We start from the raw sequence: 21,214 nt of genomic DNA, 5'->3' as shown, positions 1-21,214 counted from the left end.
AGTTTCCAGGAGTTTATGGTCCCCTGCATCAGAGACCAATTTTAATGGGATCCTGCACTATTTTATTTTACAACATACGTCTTGAGAGGAAAAAGTAAAGAAAGGCTACTTTTCTTCGATGTTTTCAACATTACTGAAGGCGAAAAAGTGATCTACTTCCTTAACATACATACTTGTATGGCATTGTTTTGAAGCGTTTTGTAAGGATTTCTCCATCTCACCTTGGTGGTCGCAGATCTCCAACATACTGTCCTTTTTGCAAAAGGGATTAGACAAGTGTCTAGCTCATAATACAAAGAGATGGTAACTTTAAAATAAGCAAGTGTGCACCCACATAAGCGCATATGTGGGAACAAGCACTCACATGCTGGAATTTTAAAATCGCCTGTGCAAGTGCTGCATATAATATAAAATACCCCTGGGGGTAATTTTCAAAAGGATTTACATGTGTAAATGAAACAAGTAATACAGCAATTTCAAAAGCCATTTACCCGCATAAAGTGCACGCAGGTAAATCCTTTGGACAAGTCAATGGCATATTTTGTAGCAATTTTCAAAAGCCCACTTACATGGGTAAAGTGCATTTACATGTGTAAAACCCAATTTTAAGCATGTAAATACTTTTTAAATTCAGATACTAAGGAGGTAATTTTCAAAAGGATTTACGTGTTTAAAACTTTTACAAATGTAAATGCATTTTAGCTGTGTAAGAGGGTTTTTGAAAATTGCTACAATACATGCCATTGAATTGACCATAGGATTTGCACACATTAAGAGTATTTACATGGGTAAATGGCTTTTGAAAACTGCTACGATAGTATATTACATTTCCATGCATAACTACTTTGAAAATTTACCTGTAAAGGTTCAATTAGCAGCGATAGCCTGATACAGAGGAAGAATGAAAGGTTTATCTGTCATGTCTCAACCAAATACAGCGTATTTTTTTTTAAAGGAATTAAAAGATTATTCCCAATATACAAATCTCTAATACCACATTGGAATCTAAATTTGGTACTAAGTCAGTGGTTCTCAACCCTGTCCTGGGGACCCCTCCCAGCCAGTCGGGTTTTCAGGATATCCACAATGAATATGCATGAGAGAAAATTTGCATGCACCGTCTCCATAGCATGCAAATTTTCTCTCATGCATATTCATTGTGGATATCCTGAAAACCCGACTGGCTGGGGGGGTCCCCGGGACAGGGTTGAGAACCACTGTACTGTACTAAGAGCTCTAACTAAATTGCCTTTTGAGCCATTGAAGAAAGTAACTATCAAAGATTTAACGTTGAAGTCCATGTTTTTAGTATCCGTCACTTCTACACAAATATCGGAAATACAGGCATTATCATTTAGAAATCCATTTTTAAAGATCAATTCAGAGTCAGTATCTATAACTCTTGTACCTTCATTTTTGCCAAAAGTAATTTTGCCTTTCCATTTAAATCAATCCATTAACTTGCTGGCCTTTTCAAAAGAAGACTATCAAGGGAAAGAGAAGTTATTAAAGTTTTTGGATGTCTGATGCACTCTATAAAATATTTAGAAGTTACAAATTCATTTTGGAAAATAGATAAGTTATTTGTGTTTTTTGGAGGACAACAGAAAGGGGAAGCAGCTACCAAGGCAACAGCAGGAAGAAGGCTAAAGGAAATAATTACTTCTGCTTACATTCTGAAAGGAAAGCAGGTACCAAAAATAATGAAATCTCATTCAGTAAGAGCACATTCTTTTCCATGGACAGAATTAAGTAAGGTAGATATAGCAGATATTTGTAAAGCAGCTTGGTCTTCATTACATACATTCAAAATGCAATATAGATTAAACGTTTTGGCAAAATAAGATGCTGGCTATGGGGCAAGCATCTTAAAAGCAGGTTTAACATTCTCCCACCGTATTTGGGCTTTGGTACTTCCCAGTTATTCTGGACTGGTGTAGCAGAAAGACAAAGAAGAAAAAAACTTACCTAATAATTTCTTTCCTTTACTTCTGCTGTACCAGTCCAGAAGCCCTCCCAAAATTTAAAAAAAGGAAAGTTCAAGAGAATGCTCTCCTTAATTATTTAATTAATAGTAATTTGTTTTATGTAGAAGGTTTTCCAGATTATTCACAGCCAAAATAATAATAATAATAAAAAAAAATCAGTCTGGGTCTGGCTCCCAGACTTTCCCCCCTTGTCCACCAAATCCACTTAAGCAAAGACCACCAACCTTCCCCCTTCCCAGCCCTTAACCCATCATAGATATGCAAGGCTTCTGGGGGCGGGAGCAATCTCCAATCGCTCCTGCTCCACTTTTCCAACGCAATCGCTTCTCAACCTGAGCGTGAGGTCCTGTCCCCGGAAGACCAGCACACCTGCCATGGAGAAGGGCAGGGGTGGGGAAAGGCCAAGGGATCATTGTTTATATGGGTGGGGGATGGAGTACTTCAGTTTTGTTTTCTATATTTCATTTTAGGTAAGCAAAGTAAAATGGAATAAATAAGATACAAAATGAAAAAAAAAAAACCAAAACAACCTGCTGCTGAATATAGTTGGATAAAATTACATGGGTTAATTTTAGCCAGGGATACTTAGGGCAGCTACGTTTCTGACCAGACTTGTGCTTGTAACTTTACTTTAGATGGAGAGTGCTCAATATATTGCTCAACCTCAACATTTTAGCCCTGCCTCTGGAATGCTTCAACTGATGCTTTTTGTTGGGTAATTTTTATGTACACAAAATGTATGCAGTTGGCAGAGGTAAAATTAAAAAACTTAGGGGCAGATTTTAAAAGCCCTACACGCGCCAAGCCTATTTTGCATAGGCCCGGCAACGCACGCAAGCCCCAGGATGCGCGTATGTCCCGGGGAATGGCCAGAGGCCTTCGTAGGGCCACTCAGCCGGTGCGCGTAACCTACGCTTGCCTGGGGGCAGGCGCAACTTGTAAAACAAAGGTGAGGGGGGGGGTTTAGGTAGGGCTGGGGGCGGGGCACAAGGAAAGTTCCCTCCGAGGATGCTCTGATTTCGGAGCGGCCTCGGAGGGAATGGGGAAAGCCATCGGGGCTCCCCTAGGGCTCGGCGCATGCAAGGTGCACTAGTGTGCACCTCCTTGCGCGCGCCGACCCCGGATTTTATAACATGCACGCATGTTATAAAATCAGGCATAGATTTGTGCACGCCAGGTTGTTTGCACAAATCTACGCCCGCACGTAAGTATTAAAATCTGCCCCTTAGCATTTGTGCACATAATGTAAAAAATTATGTACACAATGGCTTTGAATGTTTACCTTTATATTCATGATATAAGGCCATAGTTTATGTTCATGGCACACAGGTATTAAGTGATGTTTGGGAAAGGAAACAGTAAAGCATAGTGGAAGTTCAAAATTTCTGTAACACATATGAGAATCATTTCGAACAGGTTCATTATAAACCATAAAAAACCCAGAAGACAGACTGGGCACCTTAATACCCTTTAAGATGTGGTGATATCAAGACATTCCCAGGGTTTTTACAGAGACTGACAAATGTGTTCTTTTTCACTCAGCAATTTATTTGTCCAGCAACAGATTTACCCCTTGGTTGACTTTACACAGGAAATTTGGCCACCCCCTCTGGCTGGGAAAAGGAGGTCCCCTCCCAAGTCACAATGGGACTGTGGGAAATGAGTGATCCCACTGGGATGACACAGCCATGCTGCTATAGTTTGTGTCTGCCAGCACAACACCAATGGCCTTTCTTAGTGTGGATGCCCATAAGCAATTTTTTAGTCTGCCTATTGGGAAGTTCACTCCTGTACACAAATTTGATATGTAAACTGTTTGTGGTGGGTGATTCAGTGGTTTTGCATGCTTTGTTGTTTATTGTTCTGCCCTGTGACACTTTTCCCCAGAGATCTCATTTCCTGTGTACTGGCCTGCAGGTGGTGAATGCTGCCTTGACTCAGAAGGTAGCTAGATCAGTATTCACATCCCAGAATCCTGAGAAAATGTAAAACAAACACCCTGCAGTGCCATTTGCTAGAAAGCCAAATATTAGTATTTTGAGAACTGATTAGCCTGGCAGACAGAGAACTTGCCCATAAAGGCTCTTGTCTCGGCTGGGAGTACAGAGGGAACAGACAGCTTTGCTGAAGCTCTGTTCAGCTCCTGTGAATAGCCTTTTTCCTGACCTCCCTGGGCACCACATTGAAGTAGTGTAGTTTCATTATCTTTTGCAGTTTAATCCTTGTTGTTTTACCTGTTCCTGCCTGCATATTATATTTTCTATCCATTCACTGTTCCCACTTTTTGTTAATAAACTTATTAGTTTGTTAGCTTTGCCTCTCTTGGATTGATTAATAATCCCCGTATTGTGTATATTTGCTCTATGAGACTATGTCTAGGAACTGTGAGAGCCTTGAGTTGTGTGGGGATATCTTGCAGGTGGGAACCTGCCCAGAGCAAGCAGGAACCCAGTTGGCAGGTGGGAGGTTGCCAGTGTAGGAGCACATGCACAGGTGCAGACGGGCCTGGGCAATGCTTAGCAGGACCCTCCAAGTGGCCACAGGGTTACCCTGAGTGGATGTGAGGGGTAGCACTGAGGTGTTATGGGACACTGTTCCAACTGTTTATTATAAATTAAATGAAATAATTTTAATGACATCAAAAGGCGATTTGCCCGCACCCAAAATAGGAAAATGCAGGGTAAAATAAAGCTGTGATTTTACAAGTTGAATATAAATCTTTGGCTTTTGGATTTTTTTGACTGGATAATATTTATGTGTAAATAGTCATAATGCTTCTTGCATGTTCTTGTAAATTAGGCTCAATTTTATTTACCTTATAACATGTAGGATAGTTTTCTATGTCTCTGTAAATATTCTTTTCCTTTTGAAGAGATGCTGAGGCTTCATCTAACCTAATTAATAAAAATAAAATCAGCAAGAAATTCACACTTACATATAAACAATAAGAAGGGATGGCATTTTCTTTCCAATGTGATGTTTACAATAGTTACTTGAGGTGAAGTATTCTGAGTTGCCAAAGATACTTTTTTCAGCCTTTATGAAGCCTTTACTTACTCATTCTGGCCAACCACTCAAGAGTTTACACACCACTCACAGCAGGAGTGATGACTGCTGAGCACTAAATGCTCCTATGGATGTCCTCTGGACATTTAATTTTGTGTTAACATTGAATTCAATTTTGTTACATAAAAAAATTCCAACACTAAGCCTGAATACAGAACTACTGCTTTATACCCAATCTTGACTCACAAAAGTATTTGCAGACTACAAAATGCTATACAAAGTCATACTTTAAAATCTAGTCTTGATTTTCAAGTTGGCCCCAAGGGACAGGCTACAGCACTACGCAGAAATCTGGTTTCAGATCCTGACTGGAACCAGCCTGGCCAGGGTGTGCCATAGATTGATATGGCCAACAAATGGCATGGAGGCTGATACTCGAAGGAGATGCACCTCTCATATTGTCTGGAAAGGAGGGATCAAGGATGGGGAACTATAAGAGAAAGGCAGGGGAAATTCTAGTCAATGTAATTTTCCAGTTTTTTTTTTTTTAGAATTCTAGTGATGGAAAGAAGTAAACCTCATATGATCTAGGAGAAGGTTCTGGTTGTCATGTCACTCTTCAAAACTAACGGGGTTGTACATAACAATATGAATTATAGTTATATTATCCAAACAAATACTTACAAAATGAAGATAATTCAAAAACAGGCACTACTGTTCTTATTTTAATCTTACAGATTAGTGTTTGCTTTGAAAGCTGAAGCTAGCATCCTATCTCAGCTTCATGCTGCAACACATATACCTCTTTGGAACCGTTACAAGATCAGGATGAAACACACTGCTGTTGTGCACAGTTATCACTAATTGTTACAAACTAATACATCAGGTTCAGGAATACATCTGGATTCACCGATATAATGTAGATCTGTGAGGAGACAATTTTGAGGATAGTAGGCAAATTGGTGACAAGTCCAGTACAAAATGCCCAAGTACTCATTACAGGCACACACAGAGGGAACAGGCATTCCTAATGTACTCTGATTAGTCCCCTGGGCTTGTTATTAATTTACAATCATATTAAAATAATGTCTCGCGTTAATGACTCTTGATCCCAATCTATTTGGTAGCCACTCTTTCAGGTCTGGAGTCACCACTAAGTATGGCACTGGGTTTGTCAGCTGCATCATAGCAAGGATAACACAGTGAAAGTTCATCTGTTTTCAGCAAATGTGAGGCAAGTCTAAAGGAAGAATTCACAGTCCAGTGCCTTAACTACTTTCGTGTAATGGTACAGATTTTAGAGTGGAAGAGGATGCTATGGAACTTGGGGCACTCCATAGAAACACAGAAATATGATTGCAGGAAAAGAACACATGGCATATCTAGTCTGCTCAACTCTACAATCCGTACCACTCCCTAAGAGATCCCCTATGCTTGTCCCTTATGGGAGCCACCTGGGAATGGTAGCCTAAGGAATGCAAGTGTGACGGATTGACCAACCGGGAATGCACTGGAAGCAGCTAATTCCCCTTTTACATAGAAACATAGAAACATAGAAATGACGGCAGAAGAAGACCAAATGGCCCATCTAGTCTGCCCAGCAAGCTTCACACATATTTTCTCTCATACTTATCTGTTTCTCTTAGCTCTTGGTTCTATTTCCCTTCCACCCCCACCTTTAATGTAGAGAGCAGTGATGGAGCTGCATCCAAGTGAAATATCTAGCTTGATTCGTTAGGGGTAGTAGCCGCCGCAATAAGCAAGCTGCACCCATGCTTATTTGTTTTACCCAGACTATGTTATTAGCCCTTATTGGTTGTTTTTCTTCTCCCCTTTTATAGCAGTAGGCAGACATGCCAGCCCATCTGAGCACCCTGATCATCCACCTGGGTGGCAAAACCCTGGCAGCTTTTCCTGCTTACTGCTGATAAGAATGATACATCACAGCATACATGTTCTGATTTCATGACACACAAATCCTATGATTAGGCATCATTCCCCACCGCTATTGGAGTCATCAAAAATGTATACAAGGATTAAAGAAGGTAAACATGGTGGCACACAGGTTTGTTAGGTTCACCAAATGTAGATCACTTCTGATAGCGTAGGGATGTATAGAACGGATGAAAATTTGACATCAGCCAGTACCTCTTCAACAACTCTCTTCAAAAAGCACTGGAGGCAATATTCGGTTGTGATTAATGTGGCTGTGCTGCAACTTTATGGAAGAGGGAGCTTGGGGCAAGTCTGAGAGACTCCCTGGTCATGGAGGCTGGAGTGGAAGAAGCAGTGGTTAGGACAGCGCTGTTGTCAGACCCGTCTATTTGGTGGGTAGACGTGGCATAGGGAGAACTTGGAAGGCTGCTGGGGCATGTTTTTCAACCTTTTCATACCCCGGATATATGTACATTAACAAAAATGTTGTAGGGCACACCAACCTCCAAGCAGCTGACAGTGCGGTGATGGAGAGGACTCATTGCCAAAAGAAGAGCTAGGGAAACACTGAAAGCCGCACTGGCCGCTCTTTCAAATTTTAAAACAAAGGGAGAGAGATGGCGAATACAACATGAACCCATTATAACAGACCCCTCTCAATTTATTTACAAGTTCAAGAGAAGGGAGATATCGGTATAACATAGGCAGCCAGAATGGTTAGTTACCTTAGTTGCCACATGCCAGAGCTTCTTCACTCTGCTGCTCTCAGCACTCAAAGGTAGAGCTCAGTGCATGCTTTCCCTGGCTCACTCAGTCTGGAGATAAGACAGAGGCTAGAAGGTCTTAAAGACAGGCAAGATGAGGTATTCTGTGCAAAATGTGTACTAGATAAAACAGGTCCCAGCTATCTGTGCTCTGCATGCTGCTTGTTAATTACCAGGGCTCATGCTGTAGCTAGGAGAAGCATGCATGATCACATGTATTCTCAGAAAAGAGTTCCTACAAATTTAAGAGCCATCACTGATGAATTTTGTTGCTGTGAAATGCTGAGTGCAGAGTCCAGATGCTGGCATGGATCTTAGAATCAGGCAGTAGGGACTTTTCCATGGGACACCCATTCGGGTCTGAGAGCACACTGACTGGGAAACAATATGCTGGGGAACTAGCAGAGTTCAGCTGTTCCAGAAGAAAGCAGCATAGCTGGTAACCTGGCAGGAGCTTGGATGGTGGAGCAGAGGAAGCAACCTAGCTGGTCCTATGGTAGGTAGTCAGTGAAGACTAGCCAGACTGATCCACAGTGAACACAATCAGTGGAAGGAGATATGGGGTTTTATGTCTTGGATATGTGATACAGGTTATCTATGGATCTATATATGAATAAATATACAGCCCTTGGTTTCCTACAGAATTATTTTTGGTTCTTCAATGAGTTTGGATTAATGTTTGAGTAGCAGACATAGAAAAGGATACTGGGAAGGTCACGGTTGCCTATGTTAGGGATTAGCATATGCTTGGAGAAGGGCAGGACAACATACCACCTTTGGGCATATCCATAGTTAGGAGATAATGTTAGTGTCAATGCAAGCTGCATGACAGAGCAAAACCATACCATGCCTAAAAAACTAAGCAGCAGCTGAAGCCTGGATACAACTTACTTTGTTTTCTCCTATAGTCTTGGGGGAACACAATGCCATGAAATTGTATACGGATTTATGTAATCCACACCAAACAGTGTATGGAGGTAGTGGAATATAAGAAATACCAAATAAATAAATAAATCTTGCCCACCAACTAAAGGCCATTCTCTTATCCCCATGCTGTCTTTGATGTATTCTGATTTAATAATACACCTCTGTGCCAGGGAGGGTCATTTTATGTAATTTCCATTCTTTAACTGTGCTTTAACTCATAAATTGACCATTTGAAAACTGGCTGCTCTATATATGAGTAAGAGTACACATGTAGATCCTCTATACATGTACTTTTACCCACAGCAGGGAGGAGGAGTTCTTGGGGGCATGGCTGGGGTAGGGTTTAGAATTGTGTGTGCAAATGTGTGCGGGTTGTTTTCCTGGGGTAATTTTCAAAGGGAATGCAGGCACATAAATTCCACTCAGACTTTGCACTTATTCGGACAATCTTAAAATTACCTCCAGGAGGGCAGTCTCTCTTAGGGATGTGCATTTGTTTTGAACGAATGTGCAATCCTTAACGTATAGGTCCCTATTCGTTGCATTCGTGGGTTCCCGAAACGTATGGCGAACCCCCATGAATGCAACATATCATTAACGAATAAAACCACCACCCTCCTGACCCTCCCCAAGACTTGCCAAAAGTCCCTGGTGGTCCAGCGGGGGTCCTGGAGCCATCTCCTGCACTCAGGCAGTCGGCTGCCGGTATTCAAAATGGTGCCAATAGCCTTTCCCTTACTATGTCACAGGGGCTACCGGTGCCATTGGTCAGTCCCTGTCACATGGTAGGAGCACAAGATGGCACCGGCCGTCCATTCTTCCTACCATGAGACAGGGGCCGACCAATGGCACCGGTAGCCCCTGTGACATAGTAAGGGCAAAGGCTATCAGCACCATTTTGAATAATGGCAGCCGACGGCCCGAGTGCATGAGATGGCTCCAGGACCCCCGCTGGACCACCAGGGACTTTTGGCAAGTCTTGGGGGTCAGGAGGGTGGGGGGTTGTAGTTAATTAAATTTAAAGGGTTGGGATGGGGGTTTTTTCAACTTTAATGGGAAACGAATACCATATGTAACTAATGGATGAATCGGGTTCCCCTGAAAACAGATGCAACGGATTTGGGTTCAGTCGAATAAGAATACCGAATCGGACGAAACCGTCCCTTCTGCACATCCCTAGTCTCTCTCACAGTGGTAAGAATCAAGATAACTATGTGTGTCGTAAGACGGCAACTGCAACAGTGGAAAGCTCCTACAAAAGATCCTGGGCTTTGCTGCAAATACTAGGTTTAGGTACTGAACATATCTTATGGCTTAAGACTTAGCAACCATACTGCTTTACTATAACGCCACCTGAAAAACTGTGTTGCTTGACACTTCCCCTGCTTAGCATGCCTATCATACTATCTTTATTAGAACAAACTGGAAGCTATTTTTAAGGGCAAAACATTTCTCAATGATCTCATTAACTGAATTTGTATTTTTAGTTTTTAAAAATTCTCCCTTAATAATCCCACTACCCCAAGCCCAGGGAGCTTGGCAGACCCTCTCACCTCTGATCCCTTGCATCGCAGTGCTACAACTGGAACCCAGGGACTAGCCCCATCAATTATTTTCTTATCTTGTATCAGAGGGGTTGGAATTCCTCTCATTGAATCTATGCACTAAGAGGACAATAGCCAATGGGTTATTACTTTTTACCTGCAGGCTTTAAGCCAAGTGCCTAAGTACCACCCGCTTGACTCTGCACTTTCTGTGAAATGCTCCATGCATACATTTTAAAATTTAAGAGTGCATGCACTTGGAAGTCCCTTCCCAACTCTGTCCCTGGCAACACCTCATTTCACTGTGGCTAACATTATGTACACAGGGGCACTACGCTTGTAATTTTATCTACACATACGGTGGGTGATTTTCAAAGCAGTATTTTACCCATAGAAATGGCTTTGAAATTTTCCCTCCTTAGGTTTTCACCCATTTCGAGTCTATGGGAAAACTCTTAGTACATAAAGCCCACTGAGAATTTCAGGACATCTGATTAATGAAAAGACTAAAAGGACATATTGAACATTTCTAAATCAATGTATTTTGAAAGAAAAGTCAACTTGCTGTAATGTACAAAGCAAAATTTCTCTGATTTATCTGCAATTATAGATTTTGAAATTTTTACAAACATCAAAATCATGCAGGGTACAGAAATTAAATTTTAACTTCCCAATATTTGGCTACAAAAAACCCCACCACTCTAGTGCAGTTGCCTCTTCCTCCCCACTCTATGTCAGAACAGTGATGATATGTGCACCTATGAGCCCCTGGGTTCATCGGGCAAGTTTTATATAATACTGAAATTTATGAATTTGTAAATATCTTCCCTTTTACAGAATACTCTTTTCCTTCTTTTATGCTGACAACTATATTCTAACATTCCATATTCCAATGTTTAAAATGCCCCCAAGCACAAACAAACAGTCTAATCCTGATATGGTGAGATCAGGTAAGATCAGGTAAGATCAGGTAAGATCTGGTGAGATATGGTGAGATCTGAAACAGAGAGAACTTAAATATACAGAGAAAGCCGAGATGCTTAAAAGTCCAGGGAAATCTGCAACCTAGGTATGAAGACAATGTTTATGATGGTTTTCCTAATGACTCTCTATTTTGTTTTCTGCATTACTGGCAGAATTGTTTGTTTAGGCTGTGCCCGAAAACACAGAAGGATCCATTTGTCTTCTTACCTAGTAGAGCATAAATAGAAACAACATTTCAAACAGCAAACGAAAAACCCAGACGTACCTGCGTGCTCTTACAAGAAGTCGTGAGGCTTTTCCCAACAATTCTACAGCCTGACGTAAACGTTCCTCATTCTTAATGAGCAGTGGAAAGGAAAAACACCAATGATTAGCTTTCATTCTCTAGTGGTTTAATCATTAAAGTTTAAATCATTTCAGTTAATGAATCTAAATTATTTACATAATATGGCCCCATTTCTGTGCTTGCTGCATACCACCACCTCCTTTTGCCTTTCTGCACTTAGCGCCCTAGGTATGGACCCAGATGTGACTGACGGTGCTAGAAACTGGTTGAGTGGGATGTGAGAAAGGGTAGTGGTGAATGGATTTCACTCAGAGGAAAGGGGGCTTACCAATGATGTGCCGCAGGGATCAGTCCTTGGTCTGGTTCTGTTTAACAGTTTTGCAATTGATATTGCGGAAAGACTGTCAGGAAAGGGCAGATACCCTGGAAGGAGTGGAAAAGAAAAGGAGAGATCCAGGGAAGGCTAAGGAATGATCTAGGCTCTGGCACGTATGATTTAATGCTAAAAAAAAAAAAATGCAGGGTCATGCATTTGGGTTGCAAAAACCCAAGGAAGCAGTATAGGGGTGAAATTCTTTTGTGCACAAAACAGGGAGTGGGATCTGAGCATGATCATATTTGATAATCTTAAGGGTGGTCAAATAGATAGATAAGCCAACAGCAAAATCCAGAAGGATGCTTGGGTACAAAGGGAGAAGAATAGCTAGCAGAACAAGGAAGTGACACTGCCTCTGTATAAATCTCTAATGAGATCTCATTTGGAGTACTGTGTACAATTCTGAAGACTGTACCTTCAAAACGATATAAACCAGAGTTGGTCCAGAGGGCAGCTACTAAAATGGTCAATGATCTTGCCAGGTTCTTATGGCCTGGATTGGCCACTGTTGGGGACAGGATGCTGGGCTTGATGGACCCTTGGTCTCACCCAGTATGGCATGTTCTTATGTTCTTTTAAAGTATATGGGAACACACTTATAAGATCTGAACTTGTATACCATGGAGGAAAGGCGGGAAATAGGAGATATGTTAGAGACATCTAAATGCATTCAAGGAATAAATGCCCAGGAGGAGGGTCTCTTTTGACAGAAAGGAAGCTTTGGAAGGAGGGGTCACAGGATGGGTATGAAACAGGGTAGACTCATGAAATAATCTATTGAAATATATCTTTACAGATGCATGGAACAGCCTTCCTGTGGAGGTGATGGACACAAGGACTGTATCGGAATTCAAGAAGTACATGGGACAAGCACAGGTATCTCTGAGGGAGATAAAGGGCCTATAAAGTTGAGCAGCAGATGTGAATGGACAGACTAAATGGACCATATAGTCCTCATCTGCCATTATGTTATGTGTCCATGCTTCTATTCAGTGCTATTGTCTAGCTTATAAACCGGATAGGGACCTGCAATCATGTGTGCCTGTTCACAGGGTGGGTAACTTTCAAACAACTACATGTGGCAGCATATACGTGCATATCATAAAATACAGGGAACATATGTGCATAAGTATGCTTACGTATGAAAACATGCAATGCATTGAAAGAGCATATCTCAATGCATAGAATGCATGTATTTTTTCTACCTATTTTAAAAATATACACGCATACATTTTTCATAAAAAAATAAAGTAAGACTTACTAGCGCAAATCCTGATTTATGCCCATAAGTAGGCACATTTTAAAACATGAGCATGTAAATGAAATTAACCAGTTAAAAGTTACTCCACCAGTTTTCCTAGTCCTTCTCCAGGTCATTGAAACCCTCCTGGTTCTTCAGCCTGCACTCCCCCAGTTAACCCAGACCTCCCGCTCAGCTAATACACAGTAAGCACGTCTGATACCAATTATGCCAGATAATTAGCAAATGCAAATTTCCGCAAGTTGGCAAATGTATGTACTTGTCTTTTAAAATAGCAACTTATGAGTGTAACTGCTAGCCCCGCCCTGGAATGCCCCTTTATTATGCGCGTAAAATGTAAAGTATGCATGAACTTTTGACTTTTATATATTACTGGTTGCACACTAATGGCCACTAATGCTTGTAACGCTTCAAAAATTCACCCTTCAGTATTGATTTCTTTCAACTTTTTGCATTGCTCTTCTTTGTTGTCTAGTACTAAGTATTTTCAACAATGTTTTATAAACAATGGGTCTTGCCTTACATATCTCCAGGTCAAAGAAAGGGCCTACAGAGTCTTGAAAGATTATACATAATGAGATCTATAGTCAGCTGTTATTCATCTAAGCAAGTCAGATGGATAAAAATTTAACAGCGTGGCTGAATATACCCAGCTATCTAATAGTTAGTCAGATACGTTTATCCAGCTAACTTTAGAGCTGCCCAATAGTAGCAGGCCTATCTTAGCTGGTAAAGGCTGAGTATCAGCACTTATCTAAGTGGTCCGTATATGTGGCTCCATCCTGGAATGCCCCCGTCCCTCCCCACACTTAGCTGGATAACTGAATATCCAAATGGCACCACTCAGCTGGATAAGTCTGAATGTATCTGGCTAAGTGGTGCTGAATACTGACCTCAACATTTTCATATTAATCTTATGTTAATCCAATAAAAGGCATCCCAACCTGTGATGAATCTAGTTTTCTTCAATTCTGATACAGCTACTAGTATTCTGTACTATAGGCCAGAATCACAGATACATTAGAAACTTACTTCAAACACCGATGCGGACTGTTGATAAAGATGAACAGCCTTTTCCAGGTTCACATTTTCTATTAGCCTGAAATTTGAAGAAAACATTACCCTTCCGAATGAGTTATGTACTCTTACTTACTGGAAAATGAAAGCAGAACTTGAACTAAATCACAAACAATAAGAAACCTTCGGGAGTGTTGGTAGTTCAGCTAAGGACAAAATGTGGCTCTCTGCACTCCCACTGGAACAACTCAGCTGCAGCTCTTGCAGGAATCTTGGCACCAGAAGCTGAGAGCCAGGTTACTTCTGAGCAGTGCACGTGCACCACTGCATACAGCTTAGAGCTCTACCGCCCACAGCTCCTGTTCAGCCAGACACATTTTGAAAACTCGTGGATTGGAGTTTCTCATCTCATGATTCGTGAGAGCAGCAACCAGAAAGTGCTAGCCTGAGAGTTTTAAAAATGCTAGCAGTGCCAGTATGCTGACAGAGCACATCCCACAAGCTGCTGAAGAAACACAGGTCTGGGTGGCTGACAAAACCCAACTGCCAAAGACTGATGGAGGAAACCTGGGGTGGTTGGTGGAGTCCAGCTCAGTCACCAAAGACTGAAGGAAGAGGCCTCGGAAGGGTGAGAAACAGCCCATGGGGAAGGAGGGACAGAGGGCAGAGGCTGAGAAACAGCCTATGGAGGGAGGGAGGGGGGTGTTGAGAAACTGTCAGCGGGTTTGGGAGAGGAGATAGAGTGGGGTATGTTGAGAGACAGGACAGAGAGAGAGAGAGAGAGAGAGAGAGACTGGAGAGAGAGAGAGGAGGGGTGGAAGGACTGAGAAAGAGACTGGTGGGGATGAAGGGGAGGTTGAGAGCGCTTGCAGCTGTTGGAGAGACCTCCCCCCCTCCTCATCAGGCTCTTTAATACAGTGCATTCTGATTCCTTGGCTTTTGATGCATTAAAAGTTAGCCGCCTCACTTACTTTCCCGCCCGCTCCAGAGCCATCGCGGCTGTGTCAGGCGTCCCGTTCTCCAGGTACATCATGCTAGCTTTCTCAATAAGGTGCACTGCTTCAGGAAGCTTGTGCATCTCCTAGTATATATAAAAAAAAAAACAAAACATTCTTCGCAGATAAAGTGGACACATAAGACCTAAAGAAGAAATATGCATACATTTCTGACTTAAAATAAAGCTCCTATATGCAGTATTTCACAACTCCATAGGAAAGGTAGAGCTTATTAAACTGTATTAAATATTTTATCAATAGTAAGTTTAAGTAGCTCTCGAGTGATTGTACAGAACCTCCAATGAGCAGCCACCATTAGCAATGGTAATAAATTACTTTCCACCAAGTAGATCTGATTGGTTCATACAGTCTGTGATTTCATAGGCGATATTCACACTCTGCACAAAGCATTCAGATCATACTCGGTATAACAGAATGTGTAACAATGTTCAAAAATAGTGAGTTATTAGTATACCATTTTATTGTTAGAGGGCAACTACATACAATGAGTACTCTTGAACCAGGGCCACAAGTTTTTTTAAAACTATTTCAAAGCAGCACTTTTTGTGGGGGATTTGCTAAATTTTGCTCGTTAAGTCTACTGAGCTAACGGGTAGATTTTATAAATTTGTGCAAGCGCGTACTTTTGTTCTCGCACCAGGCGCGAACAAATGTACGCTGGATTTTATAAGATACGTGCGTAGCTGCGTGTGTCTTATAAAATCCGGGGTCGGCGCGCGCAAGGGGGTGCACATTTGTGCTACCTGCGCGCGCCGAGCCCGGCGCGCGCTGCCTGTTCCCTCCGAGGCCGCTCCGATTTCGGAGCGGCCTCGGAGGGAACTTTCTTTCCACCCCCCCCCGCACCTTCCCCTCCCTAACCCCCCCCCCAAGCCCTATCTAAATCCTTCCCTTACCTTTGTTGGCAGATTTACGCCTGCCGAAAGCAGGTGTAATGCCAGCAGGCTGCTGGCGCGCCATCACCCAACCCAGGGGCTGGTCCGGAGGCCTCGACCACGCCCCCGGGCCGGTGCCACGCCCCAAACCCCCCCACCCCCACCCCGACCCCGGACATGCCCCCTCCCCGCCCCTTTTATGAAGCCTTGGGACTTGCGCGCGCCAGCGGCCTATGCAAAATAGGCGCACCTGCGCGCGAGGGCCCTGTGCGCGTAAATCCAGCCGGATTTACGCGCGCAGGGCATTTAAAATCCGGCCCTGAGTGTTTTGTTTTCTTTTTTAAGTTACAAAGAACATGTAGCACAATGCTCTAGCATGTGAAAAATTCTGGGGTTTTTGCCTTCATCATTCTTCTGTACATCTCATGTGGCCAAATAGGGAAGCCCTTATGCTGTACATAAAAGAGCCTTCAAGAAAGTCAGTGAGCAATTTCATTCACAATTACCCAGGTTTTCCTCTGTATTTTATAATCCCTTCCTAATTCAGTTCAGCCATCATGACAGCACTCAGCCCAGGGCCATAAAGTACAACTCCTTCTAGAACCCAACTAGTCTGGCTCTTAGGTGTCACCACTGTATGATGTTTAGAAACTCCCTCCACCCAAAGGGGCTTATGAATGCTGCCACCACAGCATGCTCAGCTGGCCCAGGGAGCAGAAGACCTAACCTGGCAATTGAACCAGGCCATCTGCATCACACAGTGCACAGCACTGCCAAAGAATCACCAGGACAGCCTAATTCAAATTATCTTTAAGTCAAGTAAAATTCACATATGTCCATGATATGAGAGATATAATCAATTACAATAATGCATGATAACGCAGACTTCCATCTACATATGCATCAATGCATCCAAAGGCTTGAGCACAAGCCGACGGGTATCTCAGAACTGTTAAGTGTTAAAGAGCATTAATGCTGAATATAACGATTGCCAATAATATCGCAACTAGCAATATTCAGAGGTGAAACACAAGAGCATAATCTTGCTGGGATAGCTATCAGGAATAAGCAAGGAGGCTGTACAAGATCTCAAAAAAAAAAAAAAAAAAGATATGCCTAATTAGGAAAGAAGTTCACTAGATAGAGGAAGGACAATTTCAAAAGCCATATCTGCACAAACGGGCTTTTATAAAATTGCCCACACATATATTTTTACCCACATAGCAGCGAGGCATTCCTGAGCACAGGGTTAGGGAGGGATTCCAAATGCCACAAATATTAATTTTAAAAGGTGCATGCATAAATGTCTCGGGGATAACTACCCGCATGTAATTCCAGGTGTAAATATGCACAGGTAGTTTTCCCAGGGAAAGTTTCAAAGCAGAAGTGCACGCATACTGTCGCTTTGAGAAACTGGTGTAAAGTCTGCAGGCAAAAACAGCCCAAATTTTGCAGTCTTTGAAATTTGCCCCCACATGCACCAGTTCTACAACAATATGATCTGTCACATGAACACTGACCTTTAACATCATGCCAGCTTGCTCATAAGCTCTGTAATGAAAAGTAATTTAAAAAGAAACAAAAATCTTATTTCAATGTTTTGAACATTTAGTAAAATGCATTTTAGTATGATTACCACACTATCAACTGCAGTAGAGAAATTAACTACTTCTAATATAAAAATGTATAAAGTAATACAAGTAAACTCTGGCTAGTGCTGATTTTCACTGCCAGCTTGCTAAGTTTATGTGCACAAAGGCTGAATGCCCCAATTCTAAGTGGTTAAACTTTAGCCACTTAGATTTAGATTTTTGGATAAAGATCATGTATCTGGCTAAATTCAGCTGAAACTCATCCTAACTTAAGCAGCTAAAATTTTGCCGACTAAATCTATGTAAAAGGGGGTTGGAGTGGGTCGTGTTCAGGCACTGTTGAGCTCTAAAACTGTGGAGGAGCCGAGAACCTTGCTTCACTGAAAAGATGTTGTTGAAATGGACTTAACAGGTCACTTAAAACAGCTACATTGATATGTGTGACAGGGATTTATTTTTTTTATTTTAAATCAGAAAGCTTTTGTAGAATAAGAGTACAGATAAAGACGACCAGCTCCATCTGATCTACCTAATGCAACAGTGGCAGGGAGAAATATCCTAGTACATAGACCAGCAGGCTGAGAACCAGGGAAGCCAGAGTTCAAATCCTGAAGCTATTCCTTTTTACCTTGGGCAAATGACTTCACCTTCCACTGCTGCAGGTACAAAGCTAGGTACCTATTTACCAGGCTTTGTTTCTCAAAGACACAATACAGAAAGGGAAAAAAGCCTTAGCAGATCAGGCCCTTAGGCTGTAAACTCTTTGCAAATGGAGAAATACCTACTGTACCTGAATATAGCTCACCTTGAGCTATCAATGAAAGATATGAGCTAAATCTAGAACAAACAACAAATAGCTTAGGCCCTACTTGATCTCCAGGTTCACTCGTTTCCCAACTGCTAAGGATCCTGTGCACTTCTCCCATGCTTTCTTGATATTCCAACAGTATTTTTTTTCCTTCACCTCTATAAAAGGTCAACTCCTCTTTTTGTGAAGAAAAACAGTTCTCATTTTCCTCCTGAGTGTATTTTCTTCTAGCCTCAAGCAAGATCCCTTGTTTTAGAACTTCCTCTCCAGTAAAGTATCCTGGACATTTGTACATTATTTATTAGAGATGGGCTTCGTTTTTTTTTATGTCGGGTCAGGCTACAGGTCGGGGGATTTTTTCCGGCAATTTTCGCCAAACCCCCCCCCCCCCAACCCTTCAAATTTAGTTATTTACAACCCCCCTCAAAACTTGCCTGAAGTCCCTGGTGGTCGAGCAGGGGTCCCGGGAGCGATCTCCCGCTCTCGGGCCGTCGGCTGCCAGTAAATAAAATGGCGCCCTTGGCCCTTTACCCTTACCATGTGACAGAGGCTATTGGTGCCATTGGTCGGCCCCTGTCACTTGGAAGAAGTAATGAACGGCTGGCGCCATCTTAGAAATAAATTTGCCCCTCCCCCCGTGCTAACCCGAACAACTAATTTTCCCCGAAGTTCGGGTCCTCCAACCCATGCCGAATTGGACTATTTCTTTGAAATTTTCCAGTTTGGCAAAAACAATTCACATCACTATTATTTATACCTTTGAGGTATTGCAATATCTAGTATATCCCTCTTCTCTAGGATAGCAAACTTGTTTACCTGTAATGGGTGTTCTCTGGGGACAGCAGGACAAATCAACAACACAGTGGGTGATGTCATTGACAGTGCCGATATGCAATGTGCAGATATTCCTGTATAGCTGCCCCCGTGCTGGTCTCCTCAGTCCCTTTCCTAACTAAGCTTTAGCTCAGGGGAAGAGGGTGAGACTGCGCGGCTGATCTGTCCTGCTGTCCATAGAGAACACTTGTTTTTCGCTTTCTCTGTGGACAAACAGGTAAAACTACAGCCACATAAGTGAGGCCTCCCAAGCTGAGTACAGTGAAAGTATTAAGCTGTCCTTTGTTGAATACATTTCACAACCCAGATAAAAAGAGGACAGAGGGAAAAGCTGACACTAAAGCTCTTTAAAACCGCTTGTCAAAAGCTGCTATTATTGCGTGAGTCTTCTTCTAGACAGTAATGTTTGCTAAATACCCTGGATTGAAGATGTGCAAAAATGTGCTACTGAAGTTGCAGTGGCTCAAACCTGATGAGCTGAATTCCAGCATTAGAGAAACAAAAAGAAATGCACTGAGAAAGCCAGTTTGATAAGATCTGTTTCATTACTGGAAAGCCTTGCCTGCCTATGTCATAAATGAGAAATAACTGTGGAGATTTCCTGAAGAGTTTGGTTCTTTCCCAATAGAATAATAGAGTTCTTCTGCATAAGAAGAGTTTGTTTGCTCAAATGAAATGAAATTGTATGAAAAAAATAATAATGTGAGGATGGATGGTTTGATTTAAATGGAATTGAGATATTATCAGGCAAAATTCAGGATGAGTTCTCATTACCCTATTTTAAAAAATGTGTGTGTAAGAAGCACGGACTACTAAGGCTTGAAGTTCACTCACTCTATGGGCCAAGGTGACTGCCATGAGAAATAGATGTTTCTAAGTTACGAATTTGAAAATCCACCAACCCTAAAGCTATAAATGGCAATTTCATCAACTGGGCCAGAACTACATTAACATCCCACTGCATAGAAGAGACTTTTTTTAAACTTTATATTTATTAAACTATATACAGAGCAAAAACCTTGTACATCAGAAACACATAGGAATCACAGAATTAAGATTATCACATAAAGATACAATATGAGCCATAGCATTATTAGATTCCTATTCCATCACATACATCCAAATTGCGAGGGGGAAACGAAAAATCTAAGAGACCTAATGACACTGTACAAGAAAACAGTACAGCACAGAAAAAAGAACTACAACATAATAGATCTAACCTAGACCTTGTAAAGGTGTCTCTCAAAGCCCCCTCCTTAATCTGTGCAGTTCCAGGCATCTAGCCAGGTCCACCTTAAATGCCAGAGAGAGCGCACTGTGGGCAAGACCTTGCAGAGCAGGATTAAGGGTGCGGGCCCAGCTGGGAACAAACAGGCCCCACATCTCCAGGTGAGGCAGCTCCTGCCACATCTCTGTCCTAAAGTGAAGCTGTGAATTATAATGCTGGTGGGTAAGCAAATTACATTGTGAAGTTATGTTATAATAAAGTGGAATCTTTTAAGAAAGAAGGCTGCAGTCAGTGTGGTATAAGTCTCCAGCCTAAGAAGTTTGCTTGGCAATCTCACATACTGATTGGGAGCTGAAAGAGATGCAAGTGACTTCTTGAAATCCAAAAAGAACTTCAGTTGCTCGGGAACAAACAAAATATAAGAATCATTATTATACTTGTTAACGCATTTACAAGGGTAATGTAATGTAAAGAAAGCGCCCAAAGCAATAACTTCTTGCCTTAAAGAACTTCCTTACTTCGGGATCTGGTTGATATTAGCCAATTGTCTAAGTCAGTGTTTTCTAACTCTCTCCTGAAGGCATACCTAACCAGTCAGGTTTTCAGGATATCTATAATGAAAATGCATGACATTGAGATGCAATGTTTGCAAAGCTATGTATGCAAATCTATTTCATTCATGTTCACTGTGGCAATCCTAAAACCTGACTGGGTAGGTGTGCCTTCAGGAGAGGGTTGGGAAAGACTTGTCTAAGTAAGAAAAGACTAGAGCATTG

General features: G+C 41.9%; 1 protein-coding gene across 1 annotated transcript in view; it reads right to left on the bottom strand.

Annotated features, from left to right (window-relative positions):
- The window catches only part of LOC115082188 (gamma-soluble NSF attachment protein-like), a 116,843-nt gene that overhangs the window by 44,230 nt on the left and 51,399 nt on the right, over positions 1 to 21,214 (bottom strand). Inside the window, exons 5-9 of the mRNA XM_029586439.1 lie at positions 17,497 to 17,527; positions 15,060 to 15,169; positions 14,104 to 14,170; positions 11,414 to 11,484; positions 4,804 to 4,882 (exon numbers count right to left, since the gene is read on the bottom strand). Of these exons, the coding sequence (XP_029442299.1) occupies positions 4,804 to 4,882; positions 11,414 to 11,484; positions 14,104 to 14,170; positions 15,060 to 15,169; positions 17,497 to 17,527 (358 nt within the window). The remainder of the gene's footprint in view (positions 1 to 4,803; positions 4,883 to 11,413; positions 11,485 to 14,103; positions 14,171 to 15,059; positions 15,170 to 17,496; positions 17,528 to 21,214) is intronic.

This window comes from Rhinatrema bivittatum, unplaced genomic scaffold (genome assembly GCF_901001135.1).
Source record: "Rhinatrema bivittatum unplaced genomic scaffold, aRhiBiv1.1, whole genome shotgun sequence".
Classification (NCBI taxonomy): domain Eukaryota; kingdom Metazoa; phylum Chordata; class Amphibia; order Gymnophiona; family Rhinatrematidae; genus Rhinatrema; species Rhinatrema bivittatum.
This window is presented reverse-complemented; position numbering and strand designations above follow the sequence as displayed.